Source organism: Pogoniulus pusillus, chromosome 4 (assembly GCF_015220805.1).
Source record: "Pogoniulus pusillus isolate bPogPus1 chromosome 4, bPogPus1.pri, whole genome shotgun sequence".
NCBI classification, from domain to species: Eukaryota; Metazoa; Chordata; class Aves; order Piciformes; family Lybiidae; genus Pogoniulus; species Pogoniulus pusillus.
The window spans coordinates 42,879,461-42,906,431 of NC_087267.1; the positions used below are offsets into that span (position 1 = coordinate 42,879,461).

Here is a 26,971-nt window from a genome sequence, read left to right on the forward strand (position 1 = left end):
TGAAATAAACTGGACCCTGATGAAAAATACCTAGATTTTTTTTTGTGTGCCCTTTAGCTCTCAGCCTCAACCATTGCTTTGAAATCTTTCTTGATTCCTAGCTGAGCCATTGAAGCATTTTCCATTTTCCTTTGAAATGGTGAGGAGATGAAGATAATTCCTTTACTATCTTCTGACTGGGGTCAGATCAGCAAAGCAACCATTTGGGATGTTTCTGAGGCTCTAAAGCATTCTGCTTCAGCTTCCCTCTCATCTTTCTTCCACCATCTTCTCACCTCCAGCCACATAAGCCCTGTGCCATTCCCTGTAGTACTGCTCAGTTTTGCAGTTCCATCTGGCACATGGTCACTGCAGAGAGGGTCTGGCCAGGTATCTGATTCTTCCCCTCTTGCTGGCAAGGTCAGAAATGGCCCATGTGTGAACATGGTGCAGACTCACGCCATCAGTTTGCTAAAGAGGAGTTCCAAAGGTGCTGACCTTGTTATCCCTTTTCTTTACTCTAGCTCCCCTCATCCCTTCTGAATGGGGAGAAAGCACCTTCCTGCCCCTTTGTTACATGTGCTAGATTTGGAGGACATAATGCTTCCAGGATACATACTCTTAGTGCACATATGCATTCATGTGGATTCACCATGTGCCCGTCCAGAAAAAGAACTCCAGCCACCCAAGTATGTGTTTGTACATCTTAGCAAGGCTGCAGAAACATTGAGCCACTCACTGGACTGTCACTGCCAAGGACTGGAGACAAAGCAAATTGTCTTCAGTCTCTTATGACCCAAACCTAGAAAGTGAAATAGAAAGCAGTGGTTTGAATCCTGACAGGTTTGTATGTGCAGCATCTAGCACCTGCAAAAAACACTCACATGAAAAATGAAAAGAGGAGATTTGAGTCTGCTGGATTTAAGAAGTTACTGCCGGTGCAGAAAAATGAAGTCGTAAATGCATCTCATTTAAGGTTAGGTGAGAGCTGTAGATGCAAGTTCCTAAATGCCTGCGGATGAGATGTACTTGATCCATGCCAGCTGGCACAGCCATGCCTAGAGGAACATTCCTGGCAGCTGAGCCATGGGGAGCTAGCCTGCCTAGCCAGTGTCCGCCTTCACCCTAGAGTGGTTTAGGGAGGAGAGGGGTCTGCCTCTGGGACATGGAGGAAAGAGAAGGATGCTTACCCCAGCTGTGCCCAGCTGAAAAGAGTCCAGATGCTAAGAGAAAGGGGTGAAAGTACATGTCTTGGCTGTCTTCGCCACTGGGGAGGCACCTGGTCCCCGGCAGGGTGCCAAGGTGAGGGTGTGGAGGGAACCCTGCCCTGCTCCGTGATGGTGGGCCCTGGGGCAGCTTTCATGAGCAAACCAGGGCTCTCCAGATACGGTAGCAGGAGAAGCTATCCCTTCAGAGAGGGTGAAACCAGAGGTTTTACTCCAGAGATTTTACCCCTCCTGGGTAAAACCCAGCCTTGAAGTGTGTCCTTGGATTGTGCTCCCTAAGGTGGTGGGCAGGAGGGTGCTTTTTAGTATGGACTGAGGTGTAAGCTGTCCAGGCTGACCCCATGAGGTGACATCCCAGCAGCTCAACGCATCCTTCAATCTCCCACTGGCATTGTGCAGCCCTCGGGTGGGCAGCATGTGCCTGCGGCCATCTTAGACCCTGCCTCAGCGCCTGGCCAGGTGGAGGAAATGTCTCCTCAGCTTTCTTTCCCATGGGTGAAGGCCAGCACGGGGCTGGGGTTCTGCTGGTGCCATAGCAATGGACAACAGCCCCTCAGGGACCGCCAGTGGCACCCATCTCTGCTGCGTGAGGCGAGATGCGAGCCGAGGGCAGTGTTGACAGGGGCATGGTGGTGGCTCGTGTCCAGCGGTCTACAGGACCCCCAGCTGAAGGGAGCAGCTGCGGGATGGAAACCCTGCAAGGATCCCCGCAGCCTGGACAGCACGGGAAGCCTCCCTGCATGGAAAAGGGGCTGGTCCTGAGCCGGGAAGGAGGAGAAGAGGGTGGGTCGTCTCCTGTCAGCTTCTTCGCAGCTCGTCCAGCAGCGCAGGCAGCAGCAGCAGACAGCCGAGCTTTCCTCTTACCTGTGGGGCAGGGACCCCGGCCCCGCCGTCATGATCCTTTGGCTGTGGCTTTGCTTGGGCTTCTCCACCTCGGCGGGGCAGCCCGACTCCGAGCTGATGGCGAGGTACCTGGAAGAGAAGCTGTTGGCAGACTACAGCATCATGGAGCAAGTAAGTTTTCATGGGAGCATCTGGTGGTCTTGGCTGGCTTGTCCCGTCTTTAACCGTCGCTACGGACAAGCAGGGCAGTCTGCTAAAGCCGCCTTTATTGCACCTGTGCTTGCAACGTGCCCACGGCTGCAGCAGGAGCTCAGCTCCCGGGGAGGCTCCAACGAGTAAGGCTGTTGTTTGAGGTGCTAATCCAGGAGAGCACCGGCAGCCTCCTGTGGTTAGTGCTGCTGCCAGGGGATGGGTTCAAAGCTGACACCCCCATCGCTGTGCTAATGAGGCGTTTCGCAGGGACAAGGGAGTTAACACAGTGTCCTGGCCCCTCGCCAGGCTGAATAATTCAGAGTATTTCGAGCTCAGAGGAAAGTTTTTCTGCCTATGGTCTCTGTCTTACTGTGCCTGATTTTTAACTCATGTTGGATGAAATGAGCTACATGAGCTTCAGCTTCTAGAATGCTTCTTGATCAGGAGAGGGAAAAAAAGAGTATTGTGCAAATGAGGGCACATGTGTTATTGTCTGGCTCAGATTTGCTGGGGAAATCGGGCTGAAAGGGCAGTGAACTTTTTGCAAGTTATCAACAGAGTCTGGGTGATGTTTTAGGAGGCTGTAGTTTAAAAGGCTGAGATTCAGATCTGTGCTCTCATCCTTCAGGTCCATACAGGTACTATGTGTGACTCTGGATCACTAAAGCCATCAAACAGTTATCTGAATTTGGTCATATCTGAGAGCCTCTGTGGTATTTGAGACATCTGTCTGAGACTGGTGCATACAATGCAGCACTTATGGAAGACCTGTGCCTTGCTGGAGGCCAGGTGAGATACCCTAGCATGTCTAAAATGTTAGAGAATGCCTATATTTGACATCTTCTACCACACAGCAAGTGGGTAGATTGAGATTCTTCATATGTACCTGTCTCAGGGCTGGTCATTCAGTCACTCATCACATCTAGAACGGGAAGAATCTCTCTCCAGAAGTACCAATGTCTCTCCCTTCTGAGAGTCTCAGCAACTTTGTGGTCAGTCTTTATTCCTTGTTGAGAGATTCAGCTACAAGAAATCACTGTCTTTCAGACCCATCTGTCCAAATGATGTATAAATAGAGATGGTGTCCTAGTCCCCTGGGACAGCCAAATCTAGAAGAAGTAAGTCTTCACTGAACACATAAGTCAGGTTAAGGGCAGAGAGGTATTTCCCTCAATCACAATACTACCCTAAAAAAAAACATCTTTAAAAGATTCAGGAGAGTGTGGTATCTGCAGTGACTGTGGGTTACTTGTTGACTTATCCAGTGACTGACCACTCTTCTAAGGCAGTTGACAAGGCTGCTGGTTATTACTGTTCCACTACAGGAACAGGTAGTTCTTCTGTATAGCTCTCCAGAGACAGCTGGGTTGCTACAGCCCAAGTTATTCTCTGTACACCATGCGAAAACATGGCAACAGGTGTGGGGTCAGTACTATCAATTACCAGGCTTTAATGAGTGTTTTGGAAGAGTTTAAAGATAAAGTTTGATGGTAACCTGGAAATTGTTCCATTAGATTGTGATAGAGAAGCTGACTGACTGAAAACATTTTGGTGTCATAAAACCCAGAGCAATTTTTTGACAGTTGTCATGAAGCTCTAGCAAACAGAATACTGTTATTTGATGATTTTTAGCTATTCACCAGTGTCTACTCATTATCCTCAAGACTTTGGAGAGTAGCTTTTGGAAAAAACAAAACAAAACAACCAAGCCATACAAACCCTTCTTATGCAGATAAGCAAGAAAATAAAATAAGTACTTGGTGGGGAAAGACAAAACCAGTAGCCACATTTCCAACTTCACCAAGTAGTCAGTAAAAACCATTGTGACCATTCCAAGTGGCATGACAGGCAGATTTGTTTCAAAAAGTAATACTATAGTAAAAATGGTACTTGTGCTAGCTTGAAGCTAGCTGGAATGTTTTAGTGAGAAGAATTAGATGATAGGCTGTGAAAAGGAAATAATGGTGATGTCTACTTCACTCACAGGCTTGCTGAGATGTATAAGAACAAGAACATAAACATAGATAACAGAGTCTCCGTCTCTGGGGCTGCATGAACTTCTCTCTCTAACTTAACTTGCTGCCTGACTAATCTGCTTCCTCCCCGCCCTGGCCGACCCTCCAACCCACCTTGAGCGTAAGGCAAAGTCTGAAGTAAGGTGGAGGAGTGGGGAGAAGGTGGAAGGGTAGTTGGGAGCCCCTCCTGGTGAGGGATAGGGCTGGGGGATAGGTTGGACTGGATGATCTTGGAGGTCTCTTCCAAACTGGTTGATTCTATGATTCTATGACTCAGGTTTCTGGGAGAGCTGTTGTGCTTCTGTATTACTTTTTAACTTGTCTATTTCTGTCTATAGCTGTAAATATTGTAAATATCTGGTTGTGTGTTGTGCTAAGCTGTAAATACAGCTTCATTCTTCGATTTCCAGATCAACTGAGTTTAGTCTGGGTGATTTTCTTAAGTGTAGGGGGATGGGTAACATCCAAACCATCACAGTACTGTGGAGGACTGATCCCTAATCCGCACCTCTGCTCCAAGCAGGACCAGCTTCACAGACGTTTATCTGGCTTGTTCTGCGTGATCTACAATAATGGAGACTCTGAAACCTTTCACAGTAGGGCCTCTCTTCTCTTTCCTCTCCCCTCAGAATCTCAGAACAGAGCAGTTTTCCCTTGGTTCTAATTTTACAAGATGTTGGATAAAATATTGCAGAAGCAATTAATTAAGATTCTAGTAGAGAAGACTTTAATTTCTCCACTGGGCCTTCTTGAGCTTGTCAATGCATGATATAAACAGACATCAAATCATCTCTTTGGCAAGGACTGTTGTTATTCCAGTGTAAATCAACAGAAAGGGCAAATCAGGTAAAAAACTATGACTGCATTCCTCTCCTCTCTGGAGTTTCACCGACATTTTGAGAAGTTGCTTGGCTTGACAAGAGATTTCTATTTTCTGTTTTGGGGAGGGATTTGATTTGGGGAAGTTGCTATGCTGAGACTTACAGCATGTGCAGGGAAGAAGTTGGAGGAGCTGTGAAGGGTGATGCAATGAGTGTGATTGCTTTGTCACACGTGAAGCACACTTTGCTTCGTAATGAAAACTGTGACTCTGTTTTTATGTCTTTATTCCCTTTTTGCACACAAATAATGTTTCTGCTCAATAAATCCACAGTATCTGTGCAGAGTTCTTAGGCAACAGATCTGCTGTTGAGTAAATATCAGTGAATCTGAAGATAGAACATCACTTCAAACACGTCCTTGCTTGAAACAGGTCCACACATGCAGCAGAATGAGGATTTGCTTGTGAAGCCCCACCGCATAGGTGCTGAGTGTTAAGGTGGTCACCATGGAGGCTTGAAGCAGCATCACTGTGCTGATCTGAGGACAGCCTGAGGTGACTGAACTTGTCATGCCCTCAGCCCTCTGTCTGCTCAGTGTCTGTAACCTTCAATGAGTGCTGAGTGCTCTTGCATGGATGAAGACCACACCTGGGCTGGAGAATGGGCTTTGTCTGTTACTTACCCAGGGATGTAGATAGGCCCTGTGTGACATTTGGTGAGATTTGTGGACCATTTAGCAGCCCTTCTTGTCATATGCTGTAAAACACAAAGGTAATCAGAGGGCTGGAGCCCCTCTCATGAAAACAAGATGAAGTTGTTCAGCCTGGAGAAGAGAAGGCTTCAGGGAAACCTTACTGTGACTTTTCAATAAAGGCAGTGTATAAGAAAAACAGACAGTCTTTTCAGCAGGGTCTGTTGCAACAGGATAAGGGTTAATGGTTTTGAACTAAAAGAGGAGAGATGTAGACTAGATCTAAGGAAGATTTTTTTGTTTTATTTTACATCGAGGGTGGTGAAACACTGGCACAGTTTTTCCAGAAATGTGGTAGGTAGCCCATCCCTGGAAACATTGCAGGTCAGTTTTGTGATTCTGAGCAACCAGATCTAATTGAAGATGTCCCTGTTGACTGCAGGTGGGTTGGCCTAGATGACCTTTGAATGTTCCTTCCAACACAAGACATTCTATGATCCTACCATACAGTGAGGCAAAGATGGTGACAGAGAACCTTTGTGTGACTTTACAGGAAGTTGTAATATACTTCCAATGCTGAGAGACAGCACTTACAGCTTGGGCTAAAGACTAAGGTTCCTGTCTTCACAAAGAGGGTCTCTGGGCAAATAACATTTCAAAAACATTAACAGAACTAGGGGACACAGTCTCAAGTTGTGCCAGGGGAGGTCTAGGCTGGATGTTAGGAGGAAGTTCTTGCCAGAGAGAGTGATTTGCCATTGGAATGGGCTGCCCAGGGAGGTGGTGGAATCACCATCCCTGGAAGTGTTGAAGAAAAGCCTGGCTGAGGCACTTAGTGCCATGGTCTAGTTGATTGTCTAGGGCTGGGTGCTAGGTTGGACTGGATGGTGTTGGAAGTCTCTTCCAACCTGGTTGATTCTATGATTCTATGAAAACACACAGCATCTCCTTGCTTGTGGGAGCTGCATTCCACTGCTGAGCTTTGATCAATGGATCTGTTAATATAGAAGAAACATAGGTTTTTATTTTAACCAGAGGAACATTTGAACCTGGCCATGGGTGACCAGGCACATAAACCCATGTCTGGATTTAAACAAGAGCCATGTCTCCTGTAACCCCACTAACTCCTTTAACTCTTTGCAGGTTGCACGCCGTGTTCCAAGGCAGGCCAAATTTTTGCAGAGGCTGGTATGTATCACACTTGTCTTTATTTTACCTCAGGGAAACAACACTTGATTTATGCATATGTGTGTGTGTGTGTGCGTCTCTGCACAGAAATTAACTGTATCAGTGGGTGATGGCAGAGTGAGATTCTAGGTAAAAAAAACAAACCCACAACTACAACTTAATTTTGATAATTTTGATCTGCACAACAGATACTGCTGCTTCTTTTACTTTTATGATGAAGCTGGTGGGAGGCCTGGAACACAAGCGCTATGAGGAGAGCCTGAGGGAGCTGGGGGTGTTTAGCCTGGAGAAGATGAGGCTCAGGGCTGACCTCATTGCTGTCTACAACTACCTGAAGGGAGGCTGTAGCCAGGTGGGGATTGGTCTCTTCTGCCAGACAACCAGCAACAGAACAAGGGGACACAGTCTCAAGTTATGCCAGGAGAGGTCTAGGCTGGATGTTAGGAGGAAGTTGTTGGCGGAGAGAGTGATTGGCATTGGAATGGGCTGCCCAGGGAGGTGGTGGAGTCACCATCCCTGGAGGTGTTGAAGCAAAGCCTGGCTGAGGCACTTAGTGCCATGGTCTAGTTGATTGTGTAGGGCTGGTTGGACTGAATGATCTTGGAGGACTTTTCTAGCCTGGTTGATTCTATGATTCTGTCATTCCCAAAGCATCTTCTCAATCTTGGAGTTGGAGAAATTGCACCCAATGTTACAAATCCTAATGGAAGCCTGATGAAATCTCTTTGCATTTGAAGAGAAAGGGAGAGTTTGTTTGGAATTTGAAGGTCTCTGTTGTTCTCTGTCTGAAATTAGCTGATGAAGGGAAGAAAACATGAAAATCAATGTCCTTCTTTCTGCACAGGAACCTCAGCTTTACACGTACAGCAAATCTGTGAGATCTGGCAGCGTTGCTGTGCTGAGAGCTGCATGGCTTAGATCAAATATTTGGCTAAGGTGGCAGCCAGTAAAATTAATGTTCAAGGCCAGTTATTTCTCTGGCTTTTCTGAGGGATGGGAGCTTCCCTCTTGAGAACTGGAGGAACTCATTTCACACAGTGAGCAGCCATTACATGTTAATAGCTTCTGGTCCCTTTGATCTTTGACAGATTTGAATTGGCAGCCTAGAGGAGAGCAACTCTCAGTTTTATTACCAGTTTATTACTTCTCATCTGAGATACGGTCAATTTGTTTTGATGAAAGCAACTGATAAAGATAAAAACACAGAGTGTATTTAATTTATCTTCAGCTCTCTTCCACCTTTCCAAACATTTGATGTAAACAAGCATCAAACAATTGATTTGGCAGTTTCAGCTCCCAGTTCATCATAATGAATCAGGACACCTTCACAGAGCATGCAGCCAACCTGCCTGACAGCAGTGTGCTAATCTGCCACCGTGGCATTCCCTAGCTTTGTTTTTAATAGGGGTAATAAATCACAGCAATAATAATATGAAACAAATGCTTTGGTTTTCATGTGTGTGTGAGTGTGGGGGGTGGTTTTTTTGGTTGTTGTTTGTTTAGTTTTGCTGGTTCTTCCTCCTTCCCCTCCCCCTTATGCTGCCTCTCACCTTCTGAAGGCCTTAATAAAAAGTGGCAAAAACAAACAGGCATTTGCGCAGCTGTTAAGTCAAAGCATCAGGCACAGATGGATTGTGCAAGAGCTCCAGGGAATGCACAGGAATTGTGAACTGGAACTTGGGCTGCTCGCCAAGCCTGACCTAGCAACCTGTTTGGAAACTGCTTCTGCCTGCATCATTTGTATTTTTTGTACACAGGGAATGGCAGATCCCTTCCAGGGATGGGAAGATGAATCAATTCCTTCATCCTTAATTGCCTGTGATGCTTTTATTCAGTGTTTGCTTTCTCCAACAGCAACTGCTAACCATCAGGAAGAGGGAGAGCTGTTGAATACCTTTATAAATTTATGTGTGAGGATGTCAGAGCTGGAGCTGGATAGAGAGATATGACAGGAATCACTTGAAGCTAGCAAATAGTAGAGTCAGCAACAACCCCAAAGCAATATGATTCTTTTTATGTAAGAGATCAGTAAGCTGTGAAAGTTCTTACTACAAGATGCTGTGGATGCTAAAAAATTTATAATGTGTTCAAAAAGTAGCTGTGTGAAGTGATAGAAGAAAAATCCATGGAGTTCTACTAAGCACAAAAATACCATCCTTGGCTTAAGAGTTCTTTCAGCCACAAATTACTGAAAACAGAGAGAATATTTCCTGAGAGATATATCCTGATCTAGAGTAAGGTGTCCCTGCCCATGGCAGGGGGGTTGGAACTAGATGATCCTTGTGGTCCCTTCCAACCCTTGCTGATTCTATGATTCTATGATTTCAGGGTAGGATCAGTGCAGGTTGGACTCTTCCTAAGCACATGGTATTGGTCTCTACAAGTGATAGGCTACAAGGGTTAAAATTGCTTTTGCTGTCGCCCAATACAACCATTCTAATGCTCTTGTCATAACAAGTCCTGTGTCATATTCTAAAGTTTCTTACTCCATGGTGTTAGTCTCAGTGTCAGATCTGTCACTGCAGAACCACTTGTATCTCAAGTAAAAGACAGAGGGCCTGATTATCTTTTGCTGCTGGGCTGTCAAGTAACCTTGAATCCTGAGTTTATGATGAAATGTAAAAAACATGGGAGTCGATGCAGAAGATCTGGAACCAAAGAATTTTCTGTAGTTTCAGATTCTTTCTTTAACTTTTGTAATTAAATCCTCAGGACTGGATGATCTTGGAGGTTTCTTCCAACCTGGTTGATTCTATGGTTCTATATATCTTGACACAAACAATTAGTGATACAGAAGACTTAATGAATCATTAGCTCATTATATTTGGAAATGTTCCTCCAACCACTGCTTGCAATCAAAACTCCCCAACCTCTCCAACTTCAGGATAATATTAGTGGCCTAGGAAGTGGTCATCAGAGCTGACCAGGTGTGTTCTAGTCTATATCAATCACATGGAGCCATCTGAAATCTATGACATGAATCATACCCTGGAAATGCTAATGCCTTGCCATTGTGTTCCCTGTTAGCTGAGCCTGTGTGGGATGTACATGAACACAGAGCACATCACATTCTCCAGCTGTTAAAAGTATTTATCATGATTAGGTTAATTTGAGACACATTTCCAACCCTCAGAAGTGTAGGCAGGAGGAGCTTTATTCCAAACCTACTGACAGTTTTGCGTTTGTTTTCAGTGGATCTTCATTCTGCTGTCTGCCTGTGTCCAGTGTCTTGGTTAGATGGATGCTCACTTATTACTGCTTCTGATGCCATCAGCTACTGCAGAAATGTTCCTGTTTGATATTTGCTCCTGAAAACATGTGCTGCTTTTGTTAAGCAATCTGTTAAAACTATTCTTATTCAGAATGAAAAAAATCCTGGAAGTGCAACAGAAGATCATGTTCTTGTCTTTACAGGTCTAATGGGACTGGGGCTGTTAATCAGCCTCAGTAAGAAGAGTCTCAGCATATTTGCATTAGTGAGGTTGCTCTGTATTTGCAGTGCATCTCACTCATTACTTCCTTCTGATTTTGAGGATTTGATCTTTAAGGCAACGTACCAATGTTTTTTTTTCACGTGGGCCGCTCATAGTTAAATGCCCTGAAGTCTTCCAAGAAGAAAACTGTTGAGCTCCATGGAGATGTTGCTGTCAAAAGACACATTAGACTGGAGAAACGTTCCAACTTAGGACTTGTACACAAAACCCCATTGCCAAGAAGCAGAAATTGGCTTTCAGCTTCCATTGCTATATCATGTGTCATTCATTGCAGTTTCTGCTGCTTCTCTGTTGGAAAGAATCCAATGTGGGCTAAAAGGCTTAAAATATTTCACTTGAGACGTCACAGTGTCAGTGTTTCCTATTAAATGTTTTCCATCCATTGCCTGAGACCTTCAAGATGGATTCTTAGCAGAGAAATACTCAACTGACTTCATTGACAGCATTTTTTCTGCTGACATAACATATGAATCTGATTATATGAATTTGAAGATGCTGCTTCATGCAGCAGTAATTTCAGACTTTCAGGGAGTCTTACATGTGCTCTTGTGCACAGCCCATGAGGCAGTTCCACTGGCATCAATTCTGGACCTGATAGGGACATAATTTCAGGTTTCTTTTCCTAAGTTATAGTCTTAATACTGATCTCACACCACCAGGGTTGAAGGGTGCAATTTAGGATATGGGTGGATTTTGTCAGTGTGCTTCACAACATAAAGGCTGACATAATCAGCTCTCATCCTTCCTCATCAATGGATGTTTATAATATATATAATAGAAAAAAATATAAAATCTTATTAATATCTAAAGGACAGAAGTCAAGAGGATGGGGAGAGACTATTTTCAGTGGTGCTTAGCCATGGAAAAAGAAGTAACAGACACAGACTGGAAAAACTTCTGTACTTGGAGGATGACAAAACACTGGAACAGGCTTCTCAGAGAGGCTGTGGAGTCTTCTTTTTCTTTGGAGCTATTCAAACCCCACCTAGACATGATCCTGCACAATCTGTTCTGGGTGAACCTCATTTAGCAGAGTGGTTGCAGTAGATAATCTCCAGAGTTCCCTTCCAGTCTCTATAGCTCTGATACTGCTGGACCAAATGCTAACTGTTGAAAATGACCATGGCCTTTGCTCTTATGTGTGAACAAAGGCAGTCCTTCATCTCTGGTTTACCATTTGTAGCTTACCTGAAATTTTGAGGGCAAGTCCACCTTGACTGCTGCTGACTGTATTTTTACAGGGGAGTCTAATACTCATGGGGTGTTGATTTAGTTGAGCATATTAAGTATTAAAGCCACTGAAGCACTGGTGGGGGAGTGTGGTGGAAATTAATAGTATATTTTGAATTATGAATATTAATTTTTATGATTACTTTTTATGATTCCCTGAGATTCTTTGATTTTTTGGTCGACAGGAAGTGGCTGCACAAAGGGTATTTATGATCATGGAATTAAACAGTTTAAACAATCAGAACTTGGAAAAATAGGAACACAAACCAAAGAAAATTCTAACTATGCTTATGGAGCCTTAGCATTAACTCCAGCAGATGTACTCATGATGCTTTGGTCCCTGAGTAGGCTTCCTGTACAAAGAGTCTTCCAAAACCCACAATAATGATCCTGGGGTAAAATACAAAATATTTCAGGCAGAACTGTGTTGCTGCTGCTGAGTTAGTGCAAGCTGCATACACATGGCCATGTGATTCCCAGTTAATGAGCCATGAATGAGGTGCAGGTCCCAGTGGAGGGTCAGTGCAGAAAGGCAGTTTCTAAATCACCCCCTATTAAATACATCATTTTGAAAATGAATCATAGAGTCATAGAATCAACCAGGTTGGAAGAGACTTCCAACATCATCCAGTCCAACCTAGCACCCAGCCCTATCCAGTCATCTAGACCATGGCACTAAGTGCCTCATCCAGTCTTTTCCAGGGGTGGCAACTCCACCAAATCCCTGGGCAGCCCATTCCAATGCCAATCACTCTCTCTGGGAAGAACTTCTTCCTAACATCCAGCCTATACTTCCCCCAGCACAACTTGAGACTGTGTCCCCTTGTTCTATTTGCCATTAGGCACTGGCATCATTGTTCTGGCTGATGAATTCAAAGCTTTGTGCCTCCTGTGACCACACAGGCACTTTGAGGGCAGCACAAGACACCTGTCATGTGGTGCTAAGCCCCGAGCCCTCAAGGCTTTGCTGGAGCCAAACCCTTCGTTGTTTGCTCATTCTACTCCACTTCTTGGACCCGCAACAGGAGGAGGAGAGCAAGGCTTAAACTGGCCTGGCAGGATTTATGCCCTACCAGGACAGGGAGTTATCTATGTGTCAGTGTTAATAGGTAACCTTTTGATACCTACAGGAAACTAGGCCTCGGATGTCTGAATTCTCTGTGAAATCCACGATCATTTCTCGGTACGCTTTCACCACGGTGTCATGCACAATGGTCAACAGTGGGTCAGAGGCACGTGAAGCTGTGTTTGAGATGCAGATTCCAGCTGCAGCCTTCATCTCCAACTTTACCATGTAAGTAAGTAATGCTGACAATGGTTCTGCCATCCCTCTGTTCGTTCTCGGAGATCTCAAGCACTGGCACTTGTGCAGTAGGGCTGTTTGAAGACCTTTTTGCTTTTCCTTGGGAAAAATAAAATCACACACATGCTATACTCTACCAAAACCAGATCATGGCCTCAAAGCACAGAGCAAGTCCTTGGTTGATAGGCTGCTAAGATTCAAGCCCTCAAAGTACATTGGGAAGAAATTATTCTATGTCTCATTTTAGTGTCTTTTAACAACTTCCTTCTTCTCCCATCTTTAATTTGGACCAGAAAATCTTTCCTAGTCCTCAGAAACCTTTCCAATTAAAGTTTCAACAGCACTGGCATGTGATAGTTATCTTGCCAGCTGGCCATAGTGCATAAAAAGCCCCTTGTTCCAGATACTGAAAATGGAGGAGGAGAGTCAGCTCCAACTAGCAGATAGGTTGACTGCAAATGACAGAATAAGTTGAGGGTAACCAAGCTCATACTGAAACGATCTGCAAAGGAATAAATTAAGCTCTTGGTTTCAAAACCATGTTTGCTTCAATCATGCTTAGACCCACCCTATGGGCAGATATTGCAGACACAACTTTGAAGCTGACCATAGGAAAGAGAGGACCAGTACTTTTATGAGAATTCCCATTTGGACTGAATAAGAGGAAAAATGTCTTTTGCTATTGGCCAGACAAAGTATATATTAAGAGATGTTTCTTCATGGAATCCATAGCCCTAAACTCATTCCTAGGGAGAAGCATTTAACTTAAGGAGGCAACTAATGAAAGCAGTCATTTTGAATATTGCTGTGTATACTGGCACAGATGGTGGATCCAAAACCAAACACAAAAAGGTGCTTGTTGGGATTCTTGACAATTGATTTATTTTCTGATTTGCATACTTATACTTTGAAGATTGCCTGCTGGACTGGCATTTTAGAAAGGTAAACTCCTGGACTAAAAGCATGCTCTGCTGGTATAAACATCTAGGGAACTTTTATCTCAGTGACTTGAGCGGACTCTAGAAGAGGTACCAGAACCACACTTATCCTGTCTGTGGATGCAGAGTGATCATGCTGACGTCTCTGGTCTCTCCAGGAGCATTGGCAACAAGACTTACTATGGAGAGGTCACAGGGAAAGACAAGAAAAATAGCAGTGATGACCAAGCAAGGCCCAAGAAACCTCCTAGCCCCACAGATGGAAGGTAAGTGTTGTGTATTTTGCTGTGTTCTCAGACGTGACTACCACCTGTCATTGTTAGACCTCTAGTATGACCCAGAGATGTCATTCCAACTATCCTAAAGGCTGACATGAAAACAATCCTTCTCTATCTCTGCTCCATGTTATACTTGTCATATTCCTCTCCATAAGAACTCATCTCATCTTTTAAGGCTTTTCCTACAGTGGACACCTCCTAGGTGCCCAATGATTTGTGAAGCATCACAGTGTTTTCTTTCTTGATGATTTCACATACTCAGTGTCAGGAAATACTTTCACGGAACCAGCAAAAGTCAGATTTGTTATTCACTGTGTGTGATGTGGATGGGGTATGAAGGTATCTTTGGATTTTTCTTCCAGGGAGAATGGCTATGAGACATTCAAAGCCTCTGTCTTCATTCCTCGCAAGATGCAGGCCAAGTTCCTACTGCATTATGAAGAGCTGCTGCAACGGCGACTGGGAAAATATGAGTACACAGTCAGCATTCGGCCCCAGCAGCTGGTGGGGAGGCTACGAGTGGAGGTGAACATCCTGGAGAACTCAGGCATAGTTTCACTAGAAGTGCCTCCCCTTCGAAACAGCAAGCATAAAGGCAATGGAAAAGTTGAAGGTAAGGAGAGGTTTTGTAGCCCGTGGTGCTGTTATTCATTGGACTTTAATCACTTCTCAAGAGCTGGGCTTACAGTTCAATATCTTTATTGATTATCTGGATGAGGGGATTGAGTCCAGCATCAGTAAGTTGGCTGATGACACCAAGCTAGGAGCAGGTGTCGATCTGTTGGAGGGTAGGAGAACCCTGCTAAGGGACATTGACAGGCTGTATGGGTGGACAGAGACCAATGGGATGAGATTTAAGAAGGCCAAGTGCAGGGTTCTACACTTTGGCTACAACAACCTCATGCAGCGCTACAGGCTGGAGAAAGAGTGGCTGGAGAGCAGCCAGAAAGAAAGGGACCTGGGGGTGCTGGTAGATAGTAGCTGAAGATGAGTCAGCAGTGTGCCCAGGTGGCCAAGAGAGGCAATGGCATCCTGGCCTGTATCAGGAACAGTGTGACCAGTAGGACAAGGGAGGTTATTCTTCCCCTGTACTCAGCACTGGTCAGGCCACACCTTGAGTGTTGTGTCCAGTTGTGGGCTCCTCAGTTCAAGAGAGGCTGGATGTTAGGAGGAAGTTCTTCCGTTCTGGACAGAGAGAGTGATTGGCATTGGAATGGGCTGCCCAGGGAGGTGGTGGAGTCACTGTCCCTGGAGGTGTTGAAGCAAAGCCTGGATGAGGCACTTAGTGCCATGGTCTAGTTGATCGTCTAAGGCTGGGTGCTAGGTTGGACTGGATGATCTTGAAGGTCTCTTCCAACATGGTTGATTCTATGATTTTAAGGCAGTCTTGGAGTTTCATTCACCTTCCCCCTGCTCTAAATATGGCATTAAATGAAACCCCCTAAATTGTACTGTCTACAGTCAAGACTATATTAGAAACTAGAGGACTTATTTCATGAAGGCATCAATTAAAACAAACGCTGGCAATTCATTAGGCATAAATTACTCTGGGAAATTCCACCTATGACTTTATTTAGAAAGACAGATTTTTTAATTTTCCTTCTCAGCTGTTGCTTCACTTAATGTATGACAGATACATTCCTCACCAGAGGTGACTGTATTTGGTGAGAAGCAAGTCTCTAAGCATTGCAGGCCACCAGCAATTCCTATTTATATATCTCTCATTCACTGGCAGGGCAATCTTCAGGTTCATGAAAGCTGGTATAATGGCTGCAACATGAAAGGCCACGTTGGATGAGCCTTTGAGGTGTCCCTGTCTGTTGCAGAGGGTTGGAACTAGATGATCATTGTGATGGTTTGGGTATTGCTCGGTCCCCCACACTTAAGAAAATCACCCAGACTAGACTCAGCTGCTCTGGAAATTGATTGAATGAAACTGTATTTACAGCTTAGCACAATATACAAGCAGATATTTACAATATTTACAGCTATAGACAGCTGCAAACAAAAATATACAAGTTAAAAAGTAATACAGAAGCACAACAGCCCTCCCAGAAACCTGAGTCCCCAGGAGGGGCTCTCAACCACCCTTCCACCTTTCTCCCACCCCTCTACCTTACCCCAGACTTTGCCTTACATTCAAGGTGAGTTTGGAGGGTCAGCAAGGGGTGTTAGGAAGCAGATGGATTAGTCAGACAGCAAGTTAGGTTAGAGAGATATTCATGCAGCCCCAGAGCCCAGAGAGAGACTCTGTTATCTATATTTATGTTCTTGTTCTTATACATCTCAGCAAGCCCATGAGTGAAGTAGACATCACCATTGTTTCCTTTTCACAGCCTATCATCTAATTCTTCTCACCAAAACAGTCTAGCTAGCTTCAAACTAGCACAATCATGGAATGGTTTGGGCTATAAGGGACCTCTAATGACTAATCCCCTCCCAGTGCAGCCAGTAAGGACATCTGCAAAGTAGAGCAGGTTGCTCTGAGCCCCATCCAACTTGACCTTTAATATTTCCAGGAACGGGGCATCTGCCACCTTTCTGGGCAGCCTTGGCCAGTGTCTCACCACCCTCACTGTAAGTGATCTTGAAGGTTCCTTCCAACCCAAGCCATTCTATGAAAGGGATTTTGGATTTATGAACTCTGTGGGGTTCACTGGTGGGAATTTAGCCTTATCACAAATGGTTTTTCTTCTGTTTTCTGTACATGACTGTGTCCATGTGGTATCTGTGCATAACTGTGTGAGAACTTTGAAGCTTCATGAGTATAGGGCTGATCCTCTGCCACGAAATGGCAATTATTATTTTTGTTGTTTCTGTTGTGGGTTTTTTTGAGCTTTCAACTGAGCCTTCAGGTCTTGTGCTTAGCATTTGAGCAGGCTCTTCCCTGGCTCCGCATCTCTTGGGAACTGTTTATTTTAAGTGAATTGTTTTTTCCATTCATCCATGCCAAGGCAGATAGGAAATCCTGCATTTTAGAACATGGGAAATTCCAAGAGGAAGACCCATGTTTTGCCAAAGAACTAAGTGCAGTCTGAGTATCTTCACTTACCCCAACTATGCCCATTATTCAGACAGTGTAAAGGTAATTTTTCTAGTGTAAACTAACAGTGAGTAGCACAGAATATAGTGATGGCTGCATGTTGATAAAAAGCCCTCACTCAAAGAAGAGTGTGAGTTTGATCTGGAAGCAAGATGTAAAGCCCTGTGGGACTTGATCCTCTGTTACTCTGGGTGACATGATGCCAACAGAGTCAGTGCAGCTGGTCATGTCTGCCAAGTAAAGACCCTAAAGCACATTAACATGAAGTCAAACTGATTGCTCATTGTGATCCTACTGATTTAATCCAAATCAAGCCTCTCAGTCACTTGGACTAGCTTCAGGTCAATCTTCATACAGCTAATTACTTTCTCTGCTGTACACCCACACACTGTGTGCTAAATGTGCCCTGCCCTTCATCATGAACGTCAGGAAGCCTTTTTTACCTATGAGAGAGTATCATACTGCATTGTGGCATACAGTTACCTGCAAAACATCTGGCATTGATCAAAGTAAGAGACAGACCAAGCAGAACAGACTCCTGGTAGGTCTAGTGCAGTATGGAAATTCCTGTATGTAAATGACACACAGGGAAGGCTCTCATAACTTGCTCTCCAAGCACTGATCATTCTTGGCATTGTGCTTCAGATTCCAAACAGCTCATATAAAAATGGGCTTAAGCTCTAGGATTCCGTAATCCTCCCTAGACAGTAAAATGCATGTAAAATAGGTATCCCATTGCAGCATGGGTAATGTAACCAAAAGCTCAGGTTCCCTGTGTTGCCCTATACAGTTGGTGAAAACTTGGTGGAATCACTGCTGTGGAAGTCATTGAAATATCAAACACACTTTCAGGGTCCGTGGTTTGTGATTCTGCCAGGTCAAGACTTCTTTGGTACTTAGGTGAATGCTACTCAGATGAGTGTATAGTGTTGATGGATTCAGGAGGTTTGCTGAGCTTCCTTCTGATCTAAAGCAAGGTGAAGAGATTAGGACACTACCAGCAGCCAGATTGAAAGAGAAGAAAAAGAATTGCCAGAGGATCTCAGAAGACTCTAAGATAGGTCTTGGAGAAGGACTGTTTGTTTTGGATAGGGAGGATTTATTGCTTATGATCTCTTCTGGCCAACAAGATCAATCACACTGAGAGCAGACCACAGGAACTTCCTGCCTTCCTAAACACAAATGGAAACCACAAGAAAACTCTTAGGCAGGGCAAAGCCAAGGCAAGGAGCATTTGACATGGAAATCCATTGTGCTTCAGTCAGCTGTCCTCTCTCAAGCTTGATCTAAAAAGCAAAACATCTGTCTCAGTAGGTTCTCTCTGCAGTGCCATCTTGCTCAGATGACACCCAAAGACTAGAGAGATCTGTACGAGAAGTGAGACCTCCAGGGAAGGCTATGGGAGTTTAAAGTGAAAGACACATCAGTTGTGTGCTAGGTCAGAGTGGCTGCTTGGCAGACAGGCTGCAAACTGGGAGTGTCTGATCTCTTGGTTTCTCGTCTCCTGGTCCCTTGTTCTCTTTGGTCTCTTGGTAGCAATCTAGGAAGTAGGTGGCCAGTAAAGGATGCCAGACCAGACATTGCCATACTGTGTTCTCTGTGGTGCCTTAAATGACTTTAAAAAACCCAAATCAAGTTTTAAAGGCTTCTAAGGACTCAAATAACTTAAACAAAATGACCAAATAAGGAATGGAGGCTTGCACTTTGGGAAATGGTGCTGCCTGTCTAGTTTGAACTCTCTTCCCCAGCTTTCTGTGTCTGCAAAGATGTCCATAATATCTCACAGTTAATGACAAAAGGTGAGATTTTGATATGTATTAATAAATTACCTAGGGAGTATTGGGTGAAAATTGTAGTGTGACATGAAGTTAAATGATAGTCTGAGTAATGTGTCTAAAACACCACCAACCTGAAACCATTGTCGAGGCTGAGATGTAGCTTCACAAGTAATTTAGACACTTTTGCCTCTGACTGACCTGAATCAGAAACTGCCTTCTTTTTCTGAGTATTGGTGCTGAAGGTCCAGTGATGGAGTGGCAAATAAAAACAACTAGAAATCAATTGTGTTTGGCTTTGGAGTCTTCCCCAGCTCCAGACAATGAGAACCAGCAGTGATTGAAGTTCATAAATGCTATTAATAAAACTAAGTTTAAACATTAAAACAGTAATATAACAAAATTATAACAATAAAATTAGAACACAAAAGGTGGAGGAATGGATGATCTGCCTTTATTTCATGGACCAGTCATCTTACATTTCTAGTGCTTTCTGCATGCTGTCCATATAGTCAGTGCACCATGCAGGAGCCATAGTAGAACAACCAATATCTCTATTTAGTGGTTATTCATGATTTGCACTTTTGACTGCAGCCAAACTGCTGTTGTCCATACAGTCCATGATGAACAGAAGAGATGAAAGTTAATGGCCTATAGACAGAAGATGTCCTTTGATGAGGAAGAGTGAAGGACATGTTTTTTTCCTTCCCCCCCATTTATAAAATGATGCATAAATCACAGTAATAGAAGCAGTTAAGCCTGGTTTTGGTTGCAGGGGACCAAGATTCAAAGACTGGATTTGGTTCCACAAGCTTGCAATGATTTATGAAAAGTCAAGCTGTGCTTTGTTACAGACAGAGGCTCTTGGAACGTCCTCCCTACATCCTCTCTGAATATGAAGCAGAGTCACTGTGATGACAGGGATTTCCAGGATATTTTCTTTGTCAGTGACTCCTGTGCACACAGTTCCATATGGGACTTATATTTTTCCCAAAGGAAGACATTAGGCATGCGAGTTTTGGAAAGTGACCTTTTGGCATGTGCAGGTGATGTCTTCTTTCACATACAACCCCCCAAACAGGAGACACTGATATCAGTGGTGCTAACCACTGAATGGAGTAATTTTCTACATCAGAATAGAGTCATTGAATTGTTTTGGTTGGAAGAAGTCAGCTGTTAACTCAACACTGCAAATTCCACCACTAAGTCATGTCCCTAAGCACCACATCTACACATCTTTTAGATACCTCTAGGGATGATGATTCAACCACTTCCCTAGGCAGCCTGTTCCAGGTCTTGACAAGCCTTTTGGTAAAGAAACTTTTCCTAATGTCCTAATGAGCCACCTTGCCTGGCTCAATTTGAGACTGTTTCCTCTTGTACTATCACTTGTTATTCAGGAGAAGAGATCAACATCCACCTCACTCCAAACTCCCTTCAGGTAGTTGTAGAGAGCATAAAGCTTCCCTGAGTCTTCTTTTCTCACGGCTAAACAAACTTGGTTCCCACAGCTGCTCCTCATAACTCTTGTGCTTTAGACCTTTCACCAGCTTAGTTGCCCTTCTTTGGATGTACTTCAGGACCTCAGTATTCTTCTTGTAGTGAGAGGCCGAAACTGAGCCCAGTATTTGAGGTGTGGCCTCACCAGTGTTGAGTACAGGAGGACAATCACTTCCCTCCTCCTGGTGGCCACACAGTGTCCTTCGTTACACCCTCAAAGATGATTGCCCTCATTCTTTTCTTCCAGTGCAGCAGTATGAGCACTAGTTATGGATTTGTGTAGGCAGGCACTAAGCTGCTTGGGAATGATGATTTCTCTTCAAAGTCATAGCTTTCAGAAAGGTTTTGATTTCTTATCACAGTTGTATAGAGATTTCCTTCTGTTAGTGGAAGAATGAAACTTTGCTCCCTGCCTCTGTCAGTGTCCAAAATAGTTTAACTGTTCATTGTGTGAGGACTACAGTTTCATTTGAAAAGAAAACCAAGCTTTTTTTTTCTGCTCTGTTTACTTCTTCATCTGAATTTGGCAGTGAGTTTATCTAAAGGCCCTATTAACTACCTCAGTGTGAGCACAGACCAGTTGAAGTCATTGGAGCTCATCCATGCTCTGTACTCTGCAATCACTCATAGAATTTCCTCTCTCAGCCACTTGATTGAGAAGAACTGGGCCAACAGAGTAATTGAGGTCCAAATATCAAGTGCTGCCTAAAAAAGAAACCTGGGAGAAGACACAGGAACTGTATTCAAATAGATAAAGAGCTGCCACAAGGAAGAAAAGAGTACTGTGCTTTCTGGGTCAATAATAGAAAGAACAGGAAGTCATGGTCTTATAAACCAGGAAGGAAAAAAAGTGTATATTAGACACTGAAAATGTCTAATAGTGAGCAAGTGAAGCTCTGGAAAAGACTGGCAAGGGCAGGTACCGAGTTTCCATTACTGGATGTCTGGAGTGTTTCTAGGTCATGTCATAAACTGAGTAGGAAGGGATTTGGTCTGGAAACAAGCAACATACTAGATAATCTGTCTTGCAGACCTGATGTCTATTATTCCAGAGGGGGAAAAAAAGAAAGTTATTTTGGGACTTCTGTTAGATTATTCTTTGTTTTCAATCTCTGTCCTGGAGATAGGAGATGAGTGGCTATGGAGAAGATCATAGAATCATAGAATCAACTGGGTTGAAAGAGAGCTCCAACATCATCCAGTCCAACCTAGCACCCAGCCCTATCCAGTCAACTAGACCATGGCACTAAGTGCCTCAGCCAGGCTTTGCTTGAACACTTCCAGAGACAGTGACCCCACCACCTCCCTGGGCAGCCCATTCCAATGCCAATCACTCTCTCAGCCAACAACTTCCTCCTAACATCCAGCCTAGACCTCCCCTGCCACAACTTGAGACTGTGTCCCCTTGTTCTGTTGCTGGTTGCCTGGCAGCAGAACCCAACCCCACCTGGCTACAGTCTCCCTTCAGGTAGTTGTAGACAGCAATGAGGTCCCCCCTGAGCCTTCTATTCTGCAGGCTGCACACCCCCAGCTCCCTCAGCCTCTCCTCACAGGGCTGTGTTCCAGACTTCTCACCAACTTTGTTGCACTGCTCTGGACACGTTCCAGTATCTCAACATCTTTCTTGAATTAAGGAGCCCAGAACTGGACACAGCACTCAAGATGGCAGGACTCCCCCAGCCATTCACTGTCAATACCTATGTGAGGCAGCCCTTGGGAACTTCTCCAAGAGTTTCTAAAGAATCATAGAATGGTAGTGAATGGAAGGGACCCTTGGAGATTATCTAGTCAAACCTCTCTGCTAATGAAGGTACACCAATTTCAGGTTGTTTATGTTACAGAGGATGACAATTCTTACCTCCACAGCACTTTACAGAACACTTTTAACAAGTGGGGAAACTTGGGTGTGAAGTGTTTGCCTATCTCAGCTAACTTCAGATAGTCAGAAACCATAGAAATACTAGGACTGGAACTCATGCTTTTGTGGTGAACAGTGTATTGTGCTCACCCATCGACATCCTTGTGGCAGAGAAACACAGAAGGGAAGTCTCAAGACCACAGCCACAGATGTATATGTGCACTAAGTATATGGTGAGAGCTTCTACTTCCAGTGTGGGGCTGACTTTCACCAACCCTAATGTGATGTGGTCAGGCAGTCTAAGTGACAACACTTGCTTTTCAGCAGCTGAGGAGAAGTAATCTGAAGCCCTCAAATAGAACAGAATCCTTGAGCATTTTCCAGGAGTTCTGAGCATTTTCCACACACTGATAATTAGATGTGATCTTGGAAGTGATAAAAGACAGATGGAAAATCCAGGAGGGGCAATACAAGTAAATCTGACATAGTGTATATTAGAAACATCTTACATCTGTTGATGCATCAGATCAGGAGGCAGCTATAAGAGTAAAACCAAATCAAGATGGAGATAAAAATCTTACAAACCTTTTCATTTATGGATTTTCTTTGCCAGGGGAAATCTGAAAAGCACACAGATTTTAGAAGAAATGTCAAAGCTCTGGGTAACCATTTTGTAAGCCCCTTTTAAAGCTGACAGCAATGTCTTTAAGTGATTTCAGTGTATTGGCCAGAGCCTCTCTTTCTGCTTCTGTCAGAATATGTGGGTTGGAACTGGAATAGTCAGAGAAGCCACAAAGCACAGTCAGTTCTTCACTGAAACTGAATAGTATCTATCATTCAAACTCCTTTGGTCAAGACTTGCTGATGAGTTTATTTCACATTCCAGGTCCTCCAACTAAATATATATTTTTGGTGTAGAAATTTGACTGGTGAGGAAATGTTTCCCTGCCTTGTCTTGAGCCTTGTCTGTTCAAATAGACTCACAGAACAGCTATAAATGTAAAGGCAAATAGCCAAAGCCACCTCTGGAGAGGTGGGCACAAGACAACCTCATGAGGTTCAACAAGACCAAGTGCAAGGTCCTGCCTCTGGGTCAAGGCAATCCTAAGTACAAATCCAGGGTGGGTAGTGAGTGGCTGGAGAGCAGCCCTGATGAGAGGGACCTGGAGGTGCTGGTGGATGAGAAGCTCAACATGAGCCAGCAGTGTGCACTTGCAGCCTGAAGGGCCAACTGCATCAGGAGAAGTGTGGCCAGCAGGGCAAGGGAAGTCATTCTCTCCCTCTACTCTGCTCTGGATGTGAGATGCCCTCTGAAAGGCACATCTTTCTTCACTGACCCTGGAATGGCTGTAGAAGGTTAGGGTGAGGGATGCATCCCAGGGATCTCAGGGATGCAGTTTGCATGACTGCAGCAGTAAGCATTGAATTTTGTGTCAGTAAGACTGAAACTCCAGCAACTACACTGATAACCCTTTGCTGAACATAAAGGCAGCTATGCTGATTTGTTCTAACATACACTTGTCAGACCAAGAGATCAAACAGTGAGATCAGTACAGTACATCTGAATAAACCACCACAAGAACTCTTTAGAATCAGTAAGGAGAGATGGAGTCATAGAACACACTGGGCTGGAAGGGACCTTTAAAAGTCATCTAATCCAACACACCCTGCAGTCAGCAGGGACATCTCCAACTGGATCAGGCTTCTCAGAGTCCCATCAAGCAACTTGAATATCTTCAGGAATGGGACCTCCACAACATCCCAGGGCAACTTATTCCAGTGTTCTACCACCCTGATAATAAAGAAATTCTTCCTAATGTCTAGTCTAAACCTGTCCTCTATTTAAAACCATTGCTCTTTGTCCTAGAGCTACATACCCTTGGACACAGTCCCTCCCCAGCTTCTGGCCCTGTTCAGATACTGGGAGGCTGCTACAAGGTCTCTCTGGTCAGCCTCTTCTCCAGGCTGAACAACCCCAACTCTCTCAGCCTATCATCTCAGGAGAGGTGCTCCAGTCTTCTGATAATTTCTGTGGGCTCCTCTGGTACTTCTCCATCAGGTGTCTGTGCTTCTTATGTTAAGGACCCAGAGCCGGACAGAGTACTACAGGTAAGGTCTTACCAGGGCAGAGCAGAGTGGCAGAATCACCTCTCCATCTGCTGGCCACGCTACTTTTGATGCAGCCCAGATAGTGATTTGCCTTCTGCAGTATGATTCATTTAATCCTAGAGGAAATGCTTCAACAGTTCAAATGAATCATACTTGAACTGACTGGTGGGATCTGAGGTATAGGGTCTGCATTCTAAATGTCTAGAGTTGGCTGGCATGAATATTGCAGACATGTCTGAAATTGTGTGTTCACTATAGACAGCAAGTAATTAAGTCATATGAAGCGTATCTGGCCTTTGAGTTCTCTGACCTCCAAACAGAAGCAAGCACAGAAAATTTGCCCATTTCTATCCCTGATGACATTGCAGTGTTGGTTTCAGTTCAGAATTAGAGGGGGGGATGTTCTTAAGCTGTTAAGTTTTCACTGGTGAGCTGACCCTTTCATCTCAGTACGCAGCTATGCTAGTTGACATGACTCCATGGTTGTGCTGTGTGTGCTCTGCTTAGACATCTGTAAGGCGATGGGACAAACTTGTGCTACTGTGGTTTTATCTCAACAGGTGATGTCTCTCCTCCTCCTTCTACTGTAATTGGACATACCAAAACCTTAGCTAAAGTTACCTTCAATCCCAGCGTTGTCGAGCAAACCAGGATTGCCCGAAATGGCATTTTGGGAGACTTCATAATTAGATATGATGTCAACAGGGAACTGAGTATTGGGGATGTTCAGGTACCGTATACACGACTCCTTTTCTGTTTTCTTAACTATGGCTGAGATGACTCAGTTGTCTTGCATGCTCCAAATGTCCCAGAATGTGTTTTCCAAGTGAAGACTACTTTTCTATCTTGTAAGAACTATCCAGAATAAAACCAGTCAGTTGGCAGGCCCAAGATTGCCTTAAAAACTACTGATATCTGCTTTGCTGAATTTCTTTTTTGTATCTCCTTTTCCTTTCTTCAATATACAGATGTATATGTCTGGATACAAGGCCAGTTGTAGTTCTGATCCCTGTGTACATTTACTATAACTTTACTGCATTTAGAAAGAAACCCCAGAGTCCACCATGGAAAGAGATATGAAGATCTTCAGTAGGTTTCTCCAGTCTGGATAAACAGAGGACCAGGACTGAGGGAGATACAAAGGAGCACTCATATGCTCCAATATAGGCACAGACATAGCAAGCAGGATCAGCTGTGCCCAACCAAATATCCCATAATGATGTGTGAGCAGCCTTTGATTCCTCACTTCATTGTTCTTCCACAGATCCTTAATGGGTATTTCGTGCACTACTTCGCCCCTACAGATCTTCCTCCCTTGCCAAAGAATGTTGTATTTGTGCTTGACATCAGTGCTTCCATGGTGGGAACAAAACTGAAACAGGTGAGGCCTTTGCACTTATGATTGACTGGCTGGATTTAAGATTGCAAAGAGTTTGGTCCAGATTTCATCTCTCTGCTAACACTTTACTATCTGCTTTCATTTGTGATCATAAATCTTAATTTAGAAGCTATGTCCACTATTAAATGAAATCATCTCCACTGTGAGCTAAAGTGAAGTATGGCTTTTATGGTTCCTAATTATGTTCCCCAGTGATAGAGGTAGCAGACAGAGTGTTAACAAACATATCTAGTACTGTGCTGAACACGGCCTTAAATGAAGATGTCTTTGAATCTTTACTAATTCCTGTGGACACAGCCTGGGTCTCAGCTTTCTGTTATCTTTCTGCTGAGAAAATGCCTGCCTTGCCTCACCAAATACACAGGACAAACAGAGCCAGTTCTGCATGGTGAAAGCAGTCAGCCAGCAAAACAGGGCTGAACCAGGGAGATTAAGACTCAGAAGGGTTTTGGAGCTAGTGTGAGTGGGGCAAGTAGCTCCTTGGGTCAGCAGATTAACCTTGTACTGTGAAGCTTTTATTCTCCTCCTGAGTGAATTAGTGTTTTTTTCTATCATAGACATACTAGAAACAACAGTCAGTGATTAACCCTTCAAGGTCTGCTTCATAGGCTAGTTGGCTCCTCCTGCTGCACATACATGAATCTGAGGCTAATTTGCTACAAATGGGTGCCTCTTGTGCCCAGAGTGATGCCAAGTCTTTAGTCAGAACCTTTGTCAAAGGTAAACTCAGTTTTTTGTCCTGTTATCTACTTCCTTTGGGAAGTCTACTTCCTTCAGTTAGACATTGGAATAATATGCCAAGGAAAGTAGTGAGTTCCCCTGCATGGGACAGTTTTAAGACTCATCCTGACAGAGTTCTGGGCCATCTCGTTTAAAATATATTGTTGCCTAGAAAGGTTGGACCAGAGGATCCTTGAGGTACCTTCCAACCTGACATTCTGTGACTCTAGGACTAGGGGGAATGGAGCAAAGCTGGAGATGGGTAGATTCAGAGTGGATGTGAGGAGGAAGCTGTTCAGCATGAGAGTGGTGAGAGGCTGGAATGGATTGCCCAGAGAGGTGGTTGAGGCCCCATCCATGGAGGTGTTT

At 44.2% G+C, this 26,971-nt stretch overlaps 1 protein-coding gene across 1 annotated transcript in view; it reads left to right on the top strand.

Moving 5' to 3' along the window:
* The first annotated feature begins 2,079 nt into the window (after positions 1–2,079).
* ITIH5 (inter-alpha-trypsin inhibitor heavy chain 5) overlaps positions 2,080–26,971 on the top strand; it is a 58,106-nt gene continuing 33,214 nt past the window's right edge. The window contains exons 1-7 of the mRNA XM_064142699.1: positions 2,080–2,219; positions 6,911–6,955; positions 12,810–12,973; positions 14,079–14,186; positions 14,561–14,811; positions 25,044–25,213; positions 25,748–25,864. Of these exons, the coding sequence (XP_063998769.1) occupies positions 2,100–2,219; positions 6,911–6,955; positions 12,810–12,973; positions 14,079–14,186; positions 14,561–14,811; positions 25,044–25,213; positions 25,748–25,864 (975 nt within the window). The 5' untranslated portion in view covers positions 2,080–2,099. The remainder of the gene's footprint in view (positions 2,220–6,910; positions 6,956–12,809; positions 12,974–14,078; positions 14,187–14,560; positions 14,812–25,043; positions 25,214–25,747; positions 25,865–26,971) is intronic.